Below are 22,441 nucleotides of genomic sequence, written 5' to 3'. Positions count from 1 at the left end.
CCGGAGGTGTTGCTACCGGTGGGTGCACTTGTATCCCTCGTCCTCTACAACCTCCCTAGCAAGCTCAGACCATCTCAACATTGCCCACTGTGTCATCTTATCACAGCCGCTGGAACTATATCTAATACTCGACATCTTACGTATCATGAACACTGGCTTGTGCTTGATTATAAATGAGTGTTGGAACTTGCTAAGACGAAGGACCGCTCTGTGACACAGTCGTGACCTCGTGCCAGGACCAACACAGGGTTGACGATAAAGTTGCTCACGTCCGCAAGTAATGAATCCCACTGTGCATTCGAATTACCGCTGGTCGGTTGGTTATTAGCCTACAACACCGTGAAGTATTACTGCCTTCGATAAACTCAAATATATGTGGTAAGGGTATATAACTTTATGTAGTCATTGATTGAATGTATGTATATTCACACCATTTTTTTCATATTCGTACTGTATTTAGAAAAATTCTTAGAAAAATAAAAATAATCGTTAAAGGTATATTCTGTATACGATCATTAGGACTAGATATGATGTAAAAGATTATCAACTGATTAGAGCTACGTAATGTATGTGTACAGAGGGGGATTTACAACTGGTGCGGGAGAGTGTGCCTCTCCAGCGCCGTGGTGGCGTTTGTATTGCTCCTGGAAGGGTCTCCAGCGGAGAATATGTGGGTAGCTGTGTCGCCGCCATGATCGACAAGTTTACAGATCTCGGTTGGTTGGCTGCTACACGCCAGGGTTAGCCACGATATCCAAAGGACTTGAACAGGAAAACTAGAGCACAATTTTTTTTTATAAAGATAACACTCTGGGAACCTAAATTCACTTTTATGTATAACCTCTTGTTTGCACAGTTTATAAGAAATGCATATTCAATCTTATATGTTTCTGTGATTTCAATTATTTATGAAAATGTCGACTGCAACCATTTGGTACCTTAAAATGTCTGTACACATATATATGCGTCTGTCGTCATAGTTTGTTTACAATATGTGCATCATGACTCGGATGTGCTTTTAGTGTAGTCTACGCTAAATTATTCCTTAAACTCGTATTTCTTGGAAAATGACTCCCATGAACCCTGAGGACCACAAGGAATACATATTGGCTGCCCCATTTGGAAGAAACACGAGTGTATACTGTATTGATCTCCCTCAATGATTATTCATGGCTCGGTAAGGAAGGCAAATGTAGGTAGGGTATCGAACGATCGTGTGGAGACGCGTTTTATAAATATTCACTTGCGGTTCAGGGGAGACGAGATTATAAGATATGCGATAATTACACATCTTGATACACTTGTTCAGTATTGATTTAACCAGTTTAGGACCCAAGCCGTTTTGTCAAGATGGACTTTAATGTGAAAATTTAGTGTCGAGTGCAAAGCAACGACACATTAAAACAGGTAAACTGTTACTACATCTATTCAGTATTAGTAGATATGAAAACAAAAGTTTTAAACATTTTGCTCACCTTCCTCGTGATCCCCGCTATGTTCTCCGAAAAGAAAAAAAAAAATATGGAATCATCACCAGCCGTAAGTAACTTGATTCTAAAAGATGAAGCCAGTTATTAACGTCAGTTCTATCAATTCTTTCACGTTTCGGTATTCAGATCATCAACACAAGCACGATTTCATTCATTGTCCGCTGTGTAGATGCAAAACTGTGAAGAAAGAATCTAATGGGACTGTTTAAGGAATACTGGGCAGTGATGTACACACAAGGTACAAAACCCAAAGTATCATCACACCATAGAGCCACTTCTATATAGGCTTCGTGGCTGTTGCGCTATACGCAGCAGGGAAGCGTCGGAGTCATTTGGGGGTGAGAAGGTACTCGACGCGAGGGTAATTCCCTTTCCGTTCACCGACGATGTTAACAGCCTCGCTAGAATGACTTCTCGCACTCGAGTGTACCAGTTACAGACGAAATCTGGTTAACACCAAACCCGGAATAGTAGTCGTATATATTAATAAACATACTGGTAGTAGTAGTAGCATACTGACGCATAGATTTGTCGGCGGTACCAGAAAAAGCAAGAAAAATACTTCATTTCGAAATAAGGTTGTACTACAAGCATATCATCATTAGACGATTATGGGTTTTTCATGTTTATATGTTTATAGGATATGGTTTTGGCTGATGTATTTAGCTGAAGCGTATCATATTCATTTCGATGGGAATATATAAATAGGATTGTTACAAGGTTACGACTCAAATTACGCTGAGCTACACAGTGTTTAGGACATTTAAGTTCAATAAGTTGAAAATAAGTTTATCGAGTATCATTTAGGCCTATTGCCCACTCCTTCCTTCCGCACGCCCTTCATATACTCATACCTCTACGTCTATTTACATCCAGTAATATATTCATCCCTCCATTTTCACGACCACGAACTTGTTTGACTAGTTTTCTAAATCAGGGACACAAGGACGTTAAAGCACCAACACTGAATAAATATTGTTCGATCTCCCGTAGTATAGGTGTCAGGTTAGCAGCGGCGACGGTGCTGGGAACACCTGCCGTGACCCACTAAACCAAAACAAGACGAGGCCACTACTTTACGCGTTCACCTGCAGTGTATCGAGATGGATTTCTTTAGGGTTTAACTTGAGGTCGATTTTCACTATTTACGAAGCACTTCCTATGAGTGTTATGCTGCATATAATCAGACTGTGCAATCCCCACCACCATTAAGGTTTAGTTTGTTTACCAAAGTATTTGCCAGTATTATATGCACCAGAGCGCCACCACAGTGTGCTGTGTCGCCTTTTATTGAATTCAAATGTCAGTCCTGCAAATAATAAACCTTGGCCTTATAACAAGAGTGTATAATAATGTATTTATTAACGCCATTGTTTATACTATTTCATCAATAGTGGAAAGGCTTCTAAGAATCAGATACCATCTGAAAACAACTTTATCTATGAAATCTCTACAGTCACCTAGACATCTTTGGACTTAGGAAAATAAACTATTAAACACACACACACACACATAAACAGTTAATTTTTAGGTAACCTTGACTGACAACCTCATTAAGGCAGAGTGATGACGCATCGCGGTAATTGTGACCTTGGCAAATGTTTTTTTTTTTTTTTTTTGAGCTGGCCTTCTGCCAGCATGCCCCCCTTTTGCTTCAGTTTGTTATGGCTTTGCTCAAGATTTATCGTGGTGTCGCGCGGGTGACTCCATTCATATCAACACCGTACGTAAAGTACCTGAAATATACGTTAGCCAGGGTTTTGCGTGCATGACCACGATCAAGCAGGTAAGGTGACAATCTTTTATGTCAATCCTCGTCAAGTTTTCCATCGATCACGTCATCTTAATTACGTCACGTATTGATTCTTGTGGGGTCAAACTATCAGTCGTTAAGTCATGTCTCCTACTGATCCATACACGTCCGCTGTGTGGCCGTCAGTCACGCCATATCTCATCTATCCAATTCAACCTGGCAACCGGTGATGCTTCACTGCTCACTATAGAGGGTCAGGTTAGTCATATGAATACCTCACAGGCTGCAGAGCTCTTCCTTTTGTTGTGATCTGCCTTGGTGTATTGTTGTCGCTTTGTGAATACCCCTCACGTGGATGTTTCTTAGAATTATGGTTTATTCCTGGGATGATGTTCCCTCGTTTTCGTTCGGTCAGTGATAATGGTATAGGACTCTTAAGACTTAATCTAAGAGGCCCATAAAACCCCTTCTGATGGCTGGTAACCAAAGAGAGAGCAAGAAAGCATCACTTTGAAAAAATATAGAGAGAGTTGGCGTTGAAGGAAGACTAAAATGAGTCGAATATGAGCGATTCGGGTTCAGGAACCCAAGTGCCGGCGAGCTGGGATGCTAAATGAATCGGTAAGCGCTCACTTCGTTTTATTTTCAAGCTAGTAACTGATACGGCACGAGCAAGTGTGAACACCCTAACGAGGGCCATCTCAATGATATATATACACACACACACACACACACACACACATATATATATATTTTTTTTTTTTTCTTTTAATTTTCCAAAAGAGAAGGGGAACAGAGAAGGGGCCCAGGTGAGGATATTCCCTCAAGGGCCCAGTCCTCTGTTCTCAACGCTACCTCGCTGATGCGGGAAATGGCGAATAGTATGAAAGAAAAAGAAAAGAAAGATATATATATATATATATATATATATATATATATATATATATATATATATATATATATATATATATATATATATATATTAGATTAGCATAATCCAGTTATCCAATATATCGACTAATCCCGAGGGAGCATGAAAAGCTGGGTTGGTTACGGGTCTATCTGCCCCACCAGGATTCGAACCTTATTCGTGCCCGACTCCGGGAGCATGCATTACGGTCGGCAAAGTTAACCAATACACCATTAAACTGGTTCATCCCCCATACTTTATTTACAGATGACGCGATACTAGGACAACAACTACGTAATCCATTGATAAACAATTTACATGAAGTTAATGTACGCTGGGTTATAGCGAAAATACATATTAGCGTGGATTTGCGAAAAATACTTTAAATGAGCCGAATATGTAAAATCATGAGAAAAAGCTGAAGATACTGAAACTACCTGATAGAATATTTAAGACTTCTGATACAAGGATACGAGAAAAATAAAACTAGGCACAGTAATGAAGCAATGATTATATACGATGTGATGAATAGCGAGGCAGCATCGATGACTGATTGGTCGCCTAGAGACCTATCGATTAATAGCCTCGCCTTACATGCCCCTCGCTTCGTACTATACTTTTTTTTTCGCCGTGTTATTCTCGTCAGCAAATCACTTTGATGTTTAAGCAATATGAGTGACACACTGCGTCCCCTATAATACTGTGATATACAGAGTAAACGAATAGGTCTGTGGCCTGGGTATGAGACCGTAAATGATATGTTTATGGTCCTGGTAAACTTACATGTAAATAACAAAAAAGAAAGATATGTACCTTAGAAGTGTGGGTAAAGATAAACTGGTAAAGCACTACTGTAATTATTTGTTTGTACATTGGGGCGAAAGGTGTTCAATCGTGTGGGCCCCATCTTTCATTAAGACGTTCCTGGTCTTCATTACTAATAATTAATGACCATGGTTACTGAATATGGTGCAAAACTAGGTTAAGCTTCAAAAAAGAAAAAAAAAAGTTATGTGGGATGCCAACTCTAGGACTGGCCACTGGTATATAAGCCCTACGTAATTTTCTGCCGAGTACGAACGAAAAGCGCTCCATATCTGATAAGTAGCTGTTGGAAATGGATTACGATAAGCTAAACACGCCAGCTAGTAACAGCAGGTATTCGATATACGACTGAACATGATGTATATTCATGCTTTAGTACCGATGCACGAATAAGTTCACGGTAAAACTACATGCATGCGTACACAGAAGTGCTTAGACGCACACGCACACAGGTGACACTTATACACAATGCACAGAACATATCGATCAGGTTCACGGACGCACTTCACAAGCACACATAACGAACTCGTATTTATACTCATGCAATGACGTCATATGTTTAAGCAACATTCACGTACATTACTTATATGTACAGACGCATACAGTATGCTCAAAACAAGATCACGTAATTACATAAGGCCGATGTACGTGGATGTACGTTACATGACCCGTGCATAGAGCTACAACCTTGTCTTCCACTGTGTCGCACTTCGCCCACTCACATAACAGCACATGACACTGTCCAGAGTCACGCGCTGCCATACTCATGCATGCATTTTCATGAATGGATGGTGTCACGGCTCCTGATGACGTCAGCAGGACGCCACCTGCCCCAATACACGCACACTCAACACTCCCCCTGTACTTACGTATCACACCTCCTCCTACTCGGTGTTAAATGTACCTTTAGTTAGAGAAATAAATGGAAATTCAATCTTACGACACCAGACTAATAGAACCTCAGAGCAGCGAAGATATTAAAACGAACATGAAAAATATGAATAAGCCTTACCCAACGAAACAGTATAGATTCAGAGGCCACCCCCCTCACTTTTTTTTCCACTTTTACTGACAATCGTATTAATGGACACTTGTAGACAAAAGCAAGTATGGGGTCCCAGCGAAGAGATCAGTGGCGGTCTACAATTTATGGCAATACTGGACGCTGTAGGGGTGCAGCTAAGCGACGCCCTCTTCAACCCCTCCTTGGAAGGGAATATGCGCATGGTCAATGGTTCTCATCTTTGTGGACAGGAACTAGAGTGTCCTTTGTAAGATGACAATGTGGTGACAGGGCCTTGACTGGGACAATAAATCATGCGTTTTTTGTTTGTTTCTTATTGTTAACGCTGGCCAGCCATCCTTCACTCCTGCCTGCCCATCATACTGATCCCCGTTAAACTGACGCACCATTTTTTACCCCAGCCTGGATCAGTATATGATACTCCCAGCTGTAATCTGCTAACCTGGGCACAAGTACATCCAACTGTGTTCGTATGTAATTTAGTTACCGGTTAAAATTATACAAGGTTAAGAAATAAGACCACGTGTAAAACTCTTCCTGTAGCACACACACACACACACACACACACACCAGTGGAGTGCCGCAGGTTTCTGTACTAGGACCGTTACTCTTCTTGATCCGTGTGGATGACTTGCCAGAAGGTATAGACTCTAGACTCCTATCTGAATATTCTGAAGGTGATGCAAAGGTGTCATAAGGGTACTGAAAAGCGTGAAGGATTGCACCAACCTACAAAGGGACCTAGACATACTCCACAGTTGGTCTAACATAAATGAGTTTAGTCCGAGTGAATGTAAATTAATGGGGATATGACACATTGAAAGGCATCCACATGAATATCATCTAGCGGGGAGCAGCCTTCAGAAATCTATGTGTAAGAGGAAGATGGGAGTTGATAGCGTCACTTACCCGTCACCATAACCCCATAGTTCAATGATAAAGGAAACAAATTAACTTGACAAATGTCACGACAGCATTCAAGAATATGGAAAAGAGAATACTCAGTTATATGTTCACATCCCACATAAGGCCAAAAGTAGAATGTGCTTCTCCAGTTTGCTTACTGCACTTAAAGAAACACAAAGAGCTAACAGAGGTCTAGAAGAAGGCAACAAAGAAAGTGCCAGAATTAAGACAGTAAATTACACGCGCATACAACCAGGTTTATGACGTTCTTTGAAAGTTACAGGGATAGAGCAACTAGAGACTATGACAAGAAATTTTAAAACTTGCTAGAAAGGATATAAAAAGTGCTTTTGTAGTAGGAGTAATGAATGAATGTAATACACGCAATAAGAATAAAGTAATTGCGGAACAGCATACAGAAATATCTGGTAGCTGGGATTGGGTCCCACAAGTATAAAAGCCCTTCCCCTTACTGTAGAAATAGGTAATTATAGTACACCTTGTTTTCTTGGATATTAAATGAAAACATGCATTTATATCCTCGCGACAGATGTAGAATGGATACGTTGTAAGGATCTATGGCTAAATGTCCTGTCAGCATTATAAAACGCTGATGGACGACTTTTAGTTTTTATATAGCGCAAGAGTTAGAGTAACGAAGTAAATATAACCGCGTAGCTTTATTTCATGCTCTCTTTTCCCCCCATCAGTATCGATGTTGCTGTATTTTAAAAAGAAAAAAAAAATCGTATAGATATGAGCCCTATGGCTGGCAAGGTGTGAATGAATTGTATACGTATTGTGTTTTGTGCTGGCATAGTGCCCAACTTACCTATTGAGTGCGTGTGTATGGCTGAGAAGGTGCGCGTTTGTATGTGCAAGGAGCGCGCGCCACGTCCTTCACTACTTAGGGAAGGTCACAGAACCCAGTAACGCTAGCCCGCCGCCACCACCCTGGTGAAGCCGCCTCACGGCGTACGACAGCCTATTATCACCGGTAATCCCCTCCTACATTACTACTTTAAATCCCTCCATTACCTCACGTCCTGGCCACCGTTGACTAAAGCCCGTGAAGACTGGGTGAGGATCAGTGAACCCTGGATCGTCTCTTGCTTAAAATTATTTTGGTTAGGAATCATCCGCATTAACGAAGTCAACCACGAAAAAACTAAGTAATTTAGGGCCGTATATATATATATATATATATATATATATATATATATATATATATATATATATATATATATATATATATATATATAAGTTGAATACTGTTGAAGGCATTCTAGTTCGGGTACTGTGCATCATTTGGTATACTGTGTTAACCAACTCATCGCCTAAAACGCTAAGTTTTTGTAGCTTTTATACCGAATCAAATGGCGAGATAATAACCTTGATGACTCGTTCCCTTCATTTTCCAAATGATATTCAGAACAATAAATACACTTACGTACTCGTATTAATTATTCACTAACTTAATTGGTCATGGGCTCGAGGTCCGCGGGGGGAGGAGGTCCCAAAATGTTCTGGATTATCTGTGATCGACCCGGCCACACGCTAGGCTATCGACATTAAATTCAAATACAGTAGCTAAAGTAAGGCGTTAAAGACGTATATTTTCAATACATATTTCACAAACGCTGAAAAAACAAAACATGGAGTAAATACTAACCTTACCTTGCCCTGTTTTTCAGAAGTTAAAACTCACTGGGAACACTTTGAAACAACTAGGCTACCCTACTCTACGATGGATGATGGACATGAAAGTAACTCCGGCTGGGAACCAGTTTTTTGCTACAAAGACAAGAATTTAGTGCTCAGGTGAAGATGTGTCAGGAACATATCCCCTGAGTCTTGTTCGTTCTTCAAAATCCCAAAGCAGCCAACCTGTATCGATGAACTTCATATACGTTCTAGAATCCATTGAGACCAACCAAGATGTGGCATTTGTGCATGATGATGATCGTCACAGCTTAAGAGTTTTGCTCAAGTTTCGCGTCGCTGATGGATGGCTTCTAGAACGTTAGTACTACGAGATTCTCACCAAAATGAGCGTTACTGACAAGATGAGGAATAACAAGTTGGAATATTTCCTCATGAAGAACCTCCATCCAAGTGTCTACAACAACATAAGGTAAGTTGTAGTCTATGTTCGTTTTAGGATTTGGATCAAGTAATCTTAGGCTGCAGTAGCCAGGCTCACCAGTGGAAAACGGCTTTAATGTGATGGCTAGCATGCAAGGACGTGATTAATCCGTTTGAATAACGGTGCTCAGATGGCTTCTGTCGTGCTGCCATGTACGCATGAGGAAGTGATCTTTTCGTTTCTTAGGAAATCGGAAAGCGGAAGTGTTGATTTTTTTCTATTACTGATAAAACTTTCTCCTAAGAGAAACTCCAGAATCAGGTGATAAAGTCTGGAAGATTGTGTGAAAGATAAGAGTAAATGTGAATAAGGCAATGAGGTGCAGCTGGGGAATGAGACAGAATGGTTGGAAAGTGAGTTTGAATGGGACGGTTCGGACGGAAGGGGAGTGGGATGAGAGAAGGAGCTATAGCTATTACTAGGGAGATTGTTGAGCGAGTGGCAGGAGAGGACAATAACTGTTACAGCAAAGATGGGTATCTTTGAAGGTGTAGCAGTCCCGACAATGCTGTAAGACTGTGCGTCTTGGGCCCTGAATGCAAAAGAATGAAAAGGGTTGACGTCATGGAAATGAAATACCCGAGGTCGCTATTTGGTGCAAGGCGGGTTAATTGTGTTAGGAGTGACGGTGTAAGGGAGAGGAGAGGTGTAGTAGTGATCACATTATGATTGAGAGTGTTGAAGAGGGTATGCTGTTTCAAAAGGTTCGGACATCTGGAGAAGATATATGAATAAAGAATGAGAGGAAGGAGGTTTGGGGGCCCAAAGAGAAGATAGATTAGAGGGAAAGAGGCTCTTAAGTATCAGAAAAAGAACATTCAGGAAGGTAAGTGGCGTAAATGGGATAGAATTAATTAGACGGAGTAGTATACGGGGGGCGACGTGCTGGCACTGGCTGCATCTGGGCATATGCAGTGGTAACAATGGACAACTTTTCCACACTAAGTTGGTGTCAGATTTTACCAAAAGTATAATTCTAATCTGAGGTTGTTATTTAAAGACAACGATAATCAGGATTCACAACTATTCTTGCGGTAGCTATATATTCCTTAATCGGTCTAATGTTTTTTCTGGGTGAAGCAGTGTCACTGTTAAGTGCATATACGACCTCATAGTTTGGCGTCATTTGCAAGCACCGAAGCACTGCATACCTGACTTTCTGACTTGGAGTGCCAAGCAGTGGTTTCAAAAACGAGGAATGGCTGATATGCAAATATTAAAAAAAAGACAAATGACAAAAGTCTTAAGCTTAATGACCTCTTATAGCAGGTGAACAAGTCTTTTTATTTTTTATTCTAATTATAAAACGTTTTCCGATCTCAGGTTTGAAGAGACAGAATAGCCAAAGTATGTGATTACTATATGTACGTTAAGGGGAGGGAATTTTCTACTCATGCTTCCCTCTCAATATATATATATATATATATATATATATATATATATATATATATATATATATATATATATATATATATGTATAATGTCTTTGTGTGTGCGCGTGGAATGAAAATAGTGCCGTCGATTGCCAATAAATTTAATAGCGAGCACTTGACTTTGATGTGACAGCCACACTCCTGCATTTGTATGTCCGTTTGTGGATATAATAACGACCAGACGAAAAGTTGAACTGCTTTCATGATCTTTGATGAAAAAAAAAATGATCTGCGTTAAAATGACTTATGATGAACTGCTGGCTGTTAAAATGTGTACTGAACTGACCGACTAGCTGTTAAAAATGTGTACTCCTTAAGTTACGACGTATATAGAGTGTGAGGTGGAAAGGAGAGGAAGAGTTAATACGAAAAAAAAAAAATGATTTATTGACTATTTGATGTGGAACACAAGTACTTTTGCCACGCGGCGATAATGGCTCTGGATATTGAGTGATTTTGTTTTGCAGTGATCGTGTGGTGTTTACAGAAGAGAACAACAAGGGTAGTGGGGCATTATACTTTATTCCCTGATATTGCAAATGGCGACTTTTAAGAAGCATATTTTTCAGATCATGCCTGAATTAACATCTTTGCCGTTGGGTAAGTTAGGCGATGTTTTCTGCATTTTGTTTCTTTCCGTTATGTTAAGATTAAGTGACATATTTTACGCTTAAAACAACAAAATAACTCAATTTCCATAGCTCTCAGTACGGCGTGGGTAAAGTACTTATTTATCTTACATAAGAAAAACAAAGATGCTACGTATATAAATCATGTTAACAGCTAAGAAAGACCGAAGAGCAATCACTTAGGAAAATCTAACAAAACTCAAAGTACAGCAGTACCAGTACAAGGAGCAGGTCCCTCGACAACTGGAAATGCCTTGTTCTATAAATCAATGCCCAGCGGTAGCTCCATATGACGTGCAGTCTTCACGTGTGTGTGTGGCTCTTGATGATAGCCATTACTTCCTCCTGCACGACTACTAGTTAACCAGGAGTTCTCCATTTTCTCCGCGGGCAATGCCGTGTATATGTGTTGTTGTTGGACTTAAATGGCAATCGAGTATTGAATAACTACTACGCTACAACCCTGTACATGTACGTTGTAGTTGTAAATATACAATACGCAGTACTCCCTTTGATGTGTGAACTTTATGCCATGTATTTGTTACAAGTAGCTTACTGTACAACCCGTTTTTTTTTTCTTTCTTTTCTGTGGCAACTGAGTTGACATGAAACATAGTGTGCGTTGTTAGTGTGTAAATATTTGATTGTGAGTAAAGTAGGATCTTTTTTTGTGATTGTGTATATGTTGAGTAAGATGTGTCACACACAAAAAAAGCACTATTTTCTGTGTGGCTATAGTATAGATAATGTACGCCGGTTTAGTTGTGTGCTCAGGGGCTGGTGCGTTAGACATGAGATCGTGATTGGTCAAGAGCTTCGCTTTCGTGCTAGTATATTGCACTTTCATGATGGCAGGGACGTATCAAGTCCTTTCATATTACTCCTTGTACTTTGATAGATACGTCCTTACTAGACTTTTTCGACAGAACACCACGGTGATAGTGCCACTGTACTGTGATGAGAAGGTATACCCCATTTTCTCTGAAACTGACACATTTATGTGGCCCCTGTGATGACATGCAGGGTTAGTAGTCTGTGTGTTTGATAAATTGTGTGAAAAATGTCTTACTGATCGGTTAACAACTATGAAATCGAAGATTATACAATCAGCGCATTTGTTTTCTTACACGTAAGTATGGATCCGTCCAATCTACATTCGTTCACGGACAAATCGAAATATCTTATTTCTAAACCGAAAAAACTATAGGACCTTTGAGAAGGAAAACATAATATGAGCAAGAGATTAAACTTTTGGCAAAAGCGAGTCATGCTTTTTATAACTTTAAAATCAATAATAATAATAATAATAATGATAATAATAATAATAATAATAATAATAATAATAATAATAATAATAATAAAAACATTTTCATGGAAAGTCGATGCACTGCGAGAAAATGTTTCCTCTGGAATATTTCTACGTCCATTTGCCTAGTCTTTGCCATAGCCCCTGCCTTCCGTCCTTGCTGACGTTAGAATATCGAATAACACAGGGACGACACGAGCATCATTTGCTGAAATGACACAAGGACAACTCGGACATAATTTGTGGGAGAATTACAAGATTTGTGTAGCTCCCACGCAGGGGTCACCCGTTTCGTTATTTGGCTTTACTAAATCTTAAAAGTCGCATTGTGAGAACTTTGGACCTGGTCCATATTATTAGAATAACTCTGGTCAAGCTTTGATTATTTAAGATCATCATGGATTATCTGTCGCAAAGGTCATCTTGAACTTTGTGTCTGAAATCTTAGGTTAACTTTTTATAAGTTTATAGATTATCCTGATTGACGAGAATAAATACTGAAACTAAGAGTAAAACAAGCTTAACTGAATATCTTTAAAACTCGTGTGCTTTCTATCCAGTTCTATAGTCATAAGAATATGTTGTTCATACTGAATTGTCTTGTAAGAAATGAAAAATCTATGAAGTGAGAGAACTGGATAGAGATCTGGGCAGTGAAGGGTGAACTCAAGTCTGTCTTGGCCTACAAACGCTTGGTCATTGATGATGTTTTTTGTTTTTTTTTCAGGTTCATGGCTAATCACGGAAGAAATTTCCAGATTTCTGTTAGGTCGTTTAGTGTTATATTTCATTTCATAAAGAAACTGAAATTTCTGTTCACTGACATTAATGTTACAAGCTCTTATATTATTGAGTTACTGCAGAAAACTGAATCTCTCTTAGCCAAGTGCATGGTCGGACCTTATCTTACAACCTAATGTATAACGAATGAAAAACATTTGATATTTAGTAATTTGTAGTTAAAATCCAGCTTCTGTTCTGCTGTGAGACTTAAATAAAGAAATGCAAGACTTCATTTTCATGTAAATAATTGTCACCACGAAAATTCAGGGGAGAAAATTAATTTATGTCTCACCTTTCCCTGGCATTAACGTGGACCAAATGATTTGTTTATGTCTGAGTCTTGCACCTGAACAGTGTGGCTTAACACACTCTCCTCCCCGACTTCTTTATTGGTTATTAAATAGATTTCTGTTACCTGAAATCGCCGGACTGCCTTGTTGCGCTCTGACTTTGTAATTAAACCCATGCACGCAAGTTGAACTGAATTATCATTTTTATGCGTGCAACCCATTCGTTTATGAATTTTCTCTATAAGTGGGTAACTTCGAGCATGTCTTGACATGCGTATGACATTTCGAGAAAACGTTTACATATACATGTAATAAGATACGACCATGAAAGACTGGTAGACAGCGGTTGGCTCTTACCCATAAACTTAATTGCTTTATTGATATGAGTTGGCCGTGATGGAGTTAGATTTGTTAGGTGTGGGAGTATCAATTTGAGCCTTATGATGATTGTGGGCCTGTAACAGTTTAATGGGTATGATAATCCCTGTATACTGACAGTTGTGCGAGATTAAATTCCCTTCCCCGCCTACGGTAGAGGGTGGGCTGAATATTACTTCAAAAATTTCAATAAATGTGGACAGGAAGGCCTAGCATTGCAGAGTGCAGCGTAAAATGACAAAGCAGTACTCGCAGCTGCATCAGAATGGTACAAAATAAGTTATATCTTAAATGACTTATAAGAGGTAGCTGTTTTGACTCAAAGATGGTGGTGGCATCAAGCCAAGCAGTACGAGTTGGACGACATACCTTCACTTGAATTATAATGTGTTCACGTGCCGCCTGCTTCCAATTTTTTTTTTTCATATCTAATTGGTCGAATTTACCAACACTGCGGTAGGAGAGTGCAGGAAGTGAAATATCTGGTAACACACTCCATGAATGAGTTACTCTGACCTTTAGACTTGACTTTTAAATGAGACCGGGTGGCATTCTCATCGGATACAATACGAGATGTTATCTTAGTCCAGTGTGGTACACCGTGCTCGAGAATGTGGGATTTTAATGATTTTCTATCTAGATATTTACTATGATTAGATGTTTACATAAAAATAATATCACTTCAAAATATGCAGAAATATGAAGCTTCCTTTATACAGTTTATGGCGTGTTTAATGATTTACAATAAATTTGTTTTCATAAATTTGTAGATACCTGCAGGCGCTCAAATGCTGACTGAAATAAGGTTAGTTTAGGGAATGACGTTCCAACACGGGCACAAAATACACGCCACTGTACTTCATACATGTAGCATTAAGTAAACAGCGTGTTTCGTATATTCTAAGAAGGACTATATAAGCAGTGAGCAGTCTTGGTAATCGCGAGGAAACATTTCATGAATTCTCAGTTGGACCAAGTATGCAATGTATGTACTTTACGTTTTAATTTTTCACGTGACGTAATGTTTGAACAGCTTCTTAAGGATATGAAGCCAGTCTCCAAGTTTTGTGCTCTATGGGAAATATTACGTGACAAGCTCACTTTCAGCCAATAAGGCCTTAAATTTACTGCAAATATCAATACATGCTGTAACAGGTCCCATAGGAGTATTACCGAATTGCAGCTGAGAACGTCAAACTAACGTTTGTATTAGTTTAATAAACTGACAAGGTTGATATGTAGGAATTTGTTAACGTTCGTTTTGAACTCTTAAATACTGAAACAACTGGTTCTAATTTGTTATTTAAGCTTTCTCAGTACCTAGCATTTAACTAACATTCCCTGACATGCACAAATGTAAGATTACTAAGGAAAAAATCACCATAATTCCGGGATAAATGTCTGTAAACAATCGTAAGCATAAGATAACTAATTTTGGCCTGGAAGGAAAAATGAAAAAGAAAATCGAAAATGGACGTATACATAGTAACAGAAAACATACAGCTACGACCAGGCGCCAGCTAGGCTACGAAGTGTAGCTATGCCGAGCGCCCACACATAATTCTTACACAGGTAAATCATGTAGTGTTGGTTTAGTTCCTCCTAGCGCTAAAGGTGTACTGAAATTATTCTAGTCGTACTGTACATTAATAACCAGGTAACATACCAAGTTTGAACGAGTTCTTAGTCCGTGTGGTCTGCTGCCGCTGCTCGACGTCATTTTTGTTCCTCATTATGCCAAGATTATCTGTTGCTATGGGCTCAAACCGGTGCCAGGCAAAGACCCTCTCATTCCCGAGAAAGTTTTATAAAGCTTCATAGCTTATCCTAGCTGTCCAGATCAAAATCACTACGTAATATTTAGCAGCAAACATTTAGTAATCCACTGAGCTCTGTGATGTTCACCTTTGTTATGACGATGAGCCTGGTGCGACGCCAATACGAGGCGAAATGGAAGGTGGCACAAACAAGATAAATATGAACTGCGGAATATGAGGTTTCATTTTAATTCCCTAAATATCTTAATGTTCAAGGCCTTTGATAACCATGCTGAGCTATTCTGCTGATTTATAAAAATTCATTTTTTATGATTTCCAGACTTTTTCGAACAGAATCTAATTTGGAAAACGGAGTTTTTCTTTTATATACATTAAAATGTTAGCTGCTGTACTTCACAGTCTGTTGAACAGAAATAGCCAAAGGAAATGAGCATGTTTATGGCTTCATGTGGGAATACTAATCTATTTCATGCACGCACTAACATAAACTTTCACCCATCTGCAAATGCATACAAAGTAACATACACAAAAAAATACTTTATCACACATTTATATCAACTTTAATTTGAAAATAAACAATCATTAGAAAAGGACGACTGGCTTAAAGGCTCGCTTCCCCTCGCCAACCCCAACACTGGCTATGGTTACATGATATAAAGGTGTATATGATACCCTTTTTCCGGCATGTTGCTAATAAAATTATTTGTTTCCTAATAATAATATATCCTTAGATTATGTGACTTCTCGTTATGCTGATGAGGATTTAAAAAAAAAAAAAGTCAAAAGTTTGATTGAAATCAGGTTCAGTTAGAGATCTTGCATTTGCTTATATATATATATATGGAACAAAGGACGAGACATGGGGTGAATTTATTTGGAATGAAGCAATTCTTCACATTTTACACAAAAAATATCTACCTAAGAGCCCAATACACTACAGCTACACATGGGTCACTCCGTACCATTAACGGCACCTTGGGCAAACACCCCCATTTGTGCCAGTAGCGGCACACTCGAGAACAAGTTGGCATTGACAAGAGTCCAACCCAAGCTTACTCTTGGCGAATCTTTACACACACTAGAAATGCTTCCATTGGAAACGGCAGCCCGTGGCCAGAGTCTTGCGCACGTAAGTACGATCCTATGACTCAATCCTTAAAGGTCAGAACATCATATCTCAGAGCCGCCTTCGTGGTCAAGGACTTAAGCTCAAAGAAGGTGCAAAACCGTGAAATACGTTTGCGTGCGACACCACCACTGACGGGGGGGGGGGGGGGGGTTGCAAGAGTTTACCCAAATCATAAGAAATAAACACAAGGCCACAGTGACCTACATCTAGGGTGATGGCATGAGAATGTCTCCCCAGATGGGAGGAGTATCCACCCGCCATCACTCCATCTACGACTAACATACACCAGACTAGTCATTCAAGTCTTTCTCTCTGAAAGAAAGGAAAAGAAGCAGACTGATTATAACGAGGGGTAGGTGGGACTGATTTACAACAAAGGGTAGGTGGAACAGTAAGGAAGGTTGTGTATAAAGCCTAGTTAGTGTCATTTTTGCAGGAGTCGTCAGAAAGATTTCAAGATGGCAGTGTTGATCGTGAGATTGTCCATACCCTACTCTACCTATGTAATAAGAGCAGATATATAAGATGAAGACAGATATTTAGAGAGATGAATTCATTAGAATGTAATTCTTTAAAAAAAAATTACATATATGTGAAACAACACTGCAAGCCCAATTTGAAGGAAATGGATTTGGGTGTCATTAAAGAGATAAGTCACAGGTAATAACAAAACGATATGAAGTATTAGAATGAGTGCTTGAAAAATATTAGGCTGTATGTTTGAAAGGGTTTAAACACAGGGAAAGAATCTATGTAGATCTGATGTGTAAGAAAGTGTTTAGGCAGCAAGGTGAAGGTCAAATACGAAGGGAGTTATCAGGTACAAAACCCTAAAGAGATAGTGGTGTGTGAGGACATACTATATCGCCCACTATGCCTGATTGTAATAACTCTTTTAATTATAACACAGTGATACTAGTCCTATAATTATACTGCAGCAACACCCGGGCCTAGCATTACTCCACGTTCCCGCTCCTTCTCTCTAGCCTATCTCGTCACGTAGCTCCATAAAAGAAAAATCTTTAACGCTGATAATATCTTGTCTAACGTCAGGTTCCGGGAATTTGTAATTTCGGGTGTATGAAGCCGACTGCTGGATCCTCTCTATCTCTCGTTTGATGAGCTGATTGTAAATATGGATGTAAAAGACCCGGATACAAATACGATTGTGATTATAGATAAATACAGAAAATTATATCTCAGGGCAGAAATAGAAACCTCCAGAGATTAATATCTGTAAGGACGTGCTGCATGAGAGAGGAGGTGGTGTTCTGTTGGATTTAAATATATTTAAATACAGTAGACACTGTTGAAAACGAAGCTTATGGTTCTTAGATTGTGCACGTAAACTGGTAAGGAAAATAAAGTTTAACGTAATAAACAAATCCCAAAACAAATCGAGGAAGAAAACGAAGCTAAAGCTAATCTCAAGCTAACTCATGGAACGTACTACAACGGGTGAATGTAAAAAACGAAAATCTTGGTAAGGTACGTAGAGAAAGACAACAAATATAGTAACGCCGAGAGAAATGGACCGCAGTAAGAGATTGTAATGACTAATATTTTAAGCGGTCGACCTTGGAATGAGCTCGGGTGAAGCAGTTAAGTGGATATTCCTTCATGTGGTTGAAGAAGTCTTATTTTTCTTCGTGTGTTTATTTAAAGTATATCTCCCAGATCCTCAAGTACTTTGCGTACCAACATGAAAATATTATGTAGAGAATTTAAGTATGTGATGGTACTCTCTCTGTGTGTGTGTGTGTGCCAAAATGCGCCATGATTTCAGATATGTAAAGTGGATGAAAATGAGGTATATGAAAACAGTTATATCACCAGAAAAAGTTCGGTTCCAATATCGAAAAAATATTCCGAGCCTGAAAAAAGACAGGCCACCAGATGGAGTAAAAAAAAATCAATCTTTGAAAGTGAAGTTTTTGTTGAAAAAGAAATACTCTGAGAACGTTGTTTACGATGAATACTGAATCAAATTTAGTAAAATCAGAATTCACAAACGATGATGAAAAAAGTAATTTAAGAATTTTACACATAAGTATACGGGAAAAAATAATTATAGGATCATTTTCAGTGCTTAATAAAAACGGGACCATCATTTACATAGTGAAAACTTCCTAATCCCTGGTTTAGGTTTAAGGCAACTCGACTGGGAATCATTGGTATATGACCTTAATATAATCTTGAACATGTTAAAAAAAAGGTGTTCAAGAACTTTTCGGTTTGTAGTTACATTATGACAGTGACGACTTTTATGACCCCGACAATCGACAGGTTTAAAGCCCAAATAACCAAGCAACGTATGAAGGACATTACTGTTGTCCTAAACACGCCAAGGAAAGAAAAAGATAGATGGATATAGAGGAAGAGAAGTGTATATTTGAAAGGCCCAAATGACCTCTCATCCAAGGTTTCGATAGCATTAAGTCTGAGTCAGGGTTTTCCGTTGCTGAAAGTTTCATTAATATCACCTAAGGACTGGAAGCCATTAGTGTCACCCACATAATGAAGAACGCTGATAAGAAATTTCCAATAGATTACCGTCCAATTAGTCTCGCTTCAATAATCGAGAAAATTACGGTAATTATAACGAGAAGTGTTCGTGTGTGTGTTGGTGGGGTAAGCGATCGCCTGCAGACGTACAGACGCGACGCTGCCTTTCTGTTATGGCGAGTTATACTGACGTCACTAGACATATGATTGTTGTTAATAACTCATTTTTGCGTGTAGTGAGGTATAGATTATTCGTAATGCAGTAGCCTGGATACTCCTCTCTTGTATTATTGTCTGGATTTAGTCCATAACGCGTCCTTGTACGGCGACCTGACCTTGGAACCCATTCCCGCTCCATATATGGCCATAACTCGGGAGGGGCTTCTCTCCTGGCTTGATGGCGCAGTCGTGCTGTTTCACCCAACCCTAATCATAAGCGATATATATATATATATATATATATATATATATATATATATATATATATATATATATATATATTATATACATTCGCCATTTCCCGCGTTAGCGTTAAGAACAGATGACTGAGCCTGAGGGAAAAATCCTCACTTGGCCTCCTTCTCTGTTCTTTCTTATCGAAAAGTAAAAACTGGAGGGGAGGATTTCCAACCCTCCGCTCCCATGACGCCTTCTACAAACACGCAGATAATACTTGGGAGGTATTCTTTCTCCCTTATCCCCAGGGATATATATATATATATATATATATATATATATATATATATATATATATATATATATATATATATATATATATATATATATTACTGGACTCTGAGTGCTTTTGGTTTAGATGACCCCTAGCGGCAGCTTTTATAAGACTTTTATTGCCGAGACTATTATGAGGCGGGTTGGTGATGGGTCTGACCCACATATATATATTGACCACACCTCCCATGACCCTCCGCAATTACGTGATCCAGTGTGTGATATATTCTTAGAACAAAAGTTACTTAATGTATTGATGTCTAATTATATGTACACGCGACAGTAAATTAGTAGCCATGTTAACCAGCCCTCAGCGTAGATATCGGGTTAAATGATTTAACTTCAGAATTTATGGGCTGGACTTCGTAAATTGCTATTTTCATAGTTGAAAATTTTGTATTGAAATTTCAGTTTGATTGTCCTTAAAAGATTTAAATGTCAGTAAATCCTAAGATTGTGGGCTGGACTTGGTAAAATAGCTATTTTCATAGTTGAAAATTTGCATCGAAGTTTCATTTTGATTGTCCTTACGATGTGTAAGTATGGGTATAGCTCTAAAAGCGTACTTACTTACGCGCCATAACGAAGTAATTCGTAAGTATGAACTGGGAAAGCCTTTACTCTGACAAAGTCTAGTATTGTTCAGTGTTGTGCGTCTTTGCATATCAGTATAGCTCATGGCTGACAGCCAACACCTACGAACTTTTATTAAGATTTGGATTTATATAACTTTCTCCTAATTTATTTACATTCTTTGCATCTTACCCGCTTGATTACGACGGTATGACCCCTTTGATATGATGGCTTGGCCTTTTGACCCGACCTTTGATAATAAGGTCAAATCACATGCCATCAAACCCAAGGGTCGTACCGTTATGTTCAATGGATCGTACCGTCACGCTCAAGAATTGTACCGTAGCGCTTAAGGGTCGAACGATCGTACCGTTGTGCTCATGGTTCACACGCTGCTGTCTGATTGTGTTACAATATACACAGGACATACCTCTAGTGTTGTGTTGTGTCGCAAGTTGGGCAACACTGCAGTGGTCGTGTTTGGCAGTAAGTCGTCAACGTGGGCGAGTCAACCTGGTAAGTACCTGTAATTCATATAATAATTTAGTTCTGTGTTTCGTGAATTAATAATATTCAAAACAGCAGTGCAATAGCATTTACCACTCGCGGAGGTCGTCATGGTTGTGATCACTGTATTGTTCCTTAACTGTTTAACCACGATTATAACCACTGGATTATAGTTACTTCTTTTATATACATTTTTCTATATATTTCTACCATTCATGTTTCAGTTGCACACTTGCAACGTGCCTTTGTGTAGTACTAGTGCTATGTCAGGGTCATTTAATACCACTAATTTACATATTTACATTCGATTAAATTTTCACGCTTTTCACTGGAATGGTATTTTCACGTTGCTGGATGTGTGTAGTTTCAATAAGATCAACATATCCTAAGTTAAATTAGCAAAAAAATTTATATAAAACTTTAATACTTCTATGTAAAGCATATATATATATATATATATATATATATATATATATATATATAAACACACGTGTATAATGTCATTGCATTTTATAGCTTGTGTTATTCCCATTTTCTGTTGGTATATATGAAAATCTTTTTCTGGTTAGTTTCCCATCGTGTCATCAACTTGAAGGCTGCCCCTCAGCTTCAGACACTTGCTCAATATCGCCCGCATGGAGGCCACTGGGGAAACCTGAATATATACATAACACTGCCTCCCCTTGACCTATCTGCTGATGTGGGTAACTGTGGATGCCCTCGTTTTGTACCGAAAGGTCACATCACTTTGTTCCGGTACATTATTTGTGGCCTGCCAACGTCTCTGTGTGACCAAACTGACAATACAGATTGTAACTTGTTTTTAATATAATGGTTAGACTATCACCATGAACATGTCCGTGTGTCTGAGGGTTAACCGGTCACGGACCAAGTCGTGATGCGTTTCAGTGGCGAACCTTCCCACCCATGTAGGGGATGCTTGTGAGATGTTTGTTATCATTATTATGTCAGGTATAATACATGCCCGTTAAGTAACTTTTAATCCATGGAAGGAACCTAAAGAAACAGAAATAGGAGTCTAATGCGGGACGCTACCATATTGCGTCTCCTGGTAGTATAGTAACACAGAGCCAGGCAGCCGCTGAAAGCAATAGCCAGGTTAGGTAGTACAGATGTGGAGGACTTTGACAGTAATGGAACTGTAGAACCCAAGGGTTCATCCATTCTTTTTTATACCTACACAAATATGACTTAAAACATGGTACAGATATACAAATTGTGGCGAAGGGGCAGCACGAGTGTAAAACTCTCTCCCCGTAACACACAGTTGGCACACACACACACACGACTACATATATGCGTGACCTCGTTTAATTACATCTCGAT

The 22,441-nt window shown here is 39.0% G+C and overlaps 1 protein-coding gene across 1 annotated transcript in view; it reads left to right on the top strand.

The window, feature by feature from the left end:
- Positions 1-22,441, top strand: part of LOC139747268 (uncharacterized protein C12orf56-like) — a 62,421-nt gene continuing 39,980 nt past the window's right edge. Inside the window, exons 1-2 of the mRNA XM_071659361.1 lie at positions 1-378; positions 8,603-9,042. Of these exons, the coding sequence (XP_071515462.1) occupies positions 8,957-9,042 (86 nt within the window). The 5' untranslated portion in view covers positions 1-378; positions 8,603-8,956. The remainder of the gene's footprint in view (positions 379-8,602; positions 9,043-22,441) is intronic.

The sequence above is a fragment of the Panulirus ornatus genome, chromosome 68, assembly GCF_036320965.1.
Source record: "Panulirus ornatus isolate Po-2019 chromosome 68, ASM3632096v1, whole genome shotgun sequence".
Lineage (NCBI taxonomy): Eukaryota > Metazoa > Arthropoda > Malacostraca > Decapoda > Palinuridae > Panulirus > Panulirus ornatus.
This window is presented reverse-complemented; position numbering and strand designations above follow the sequence as displayed.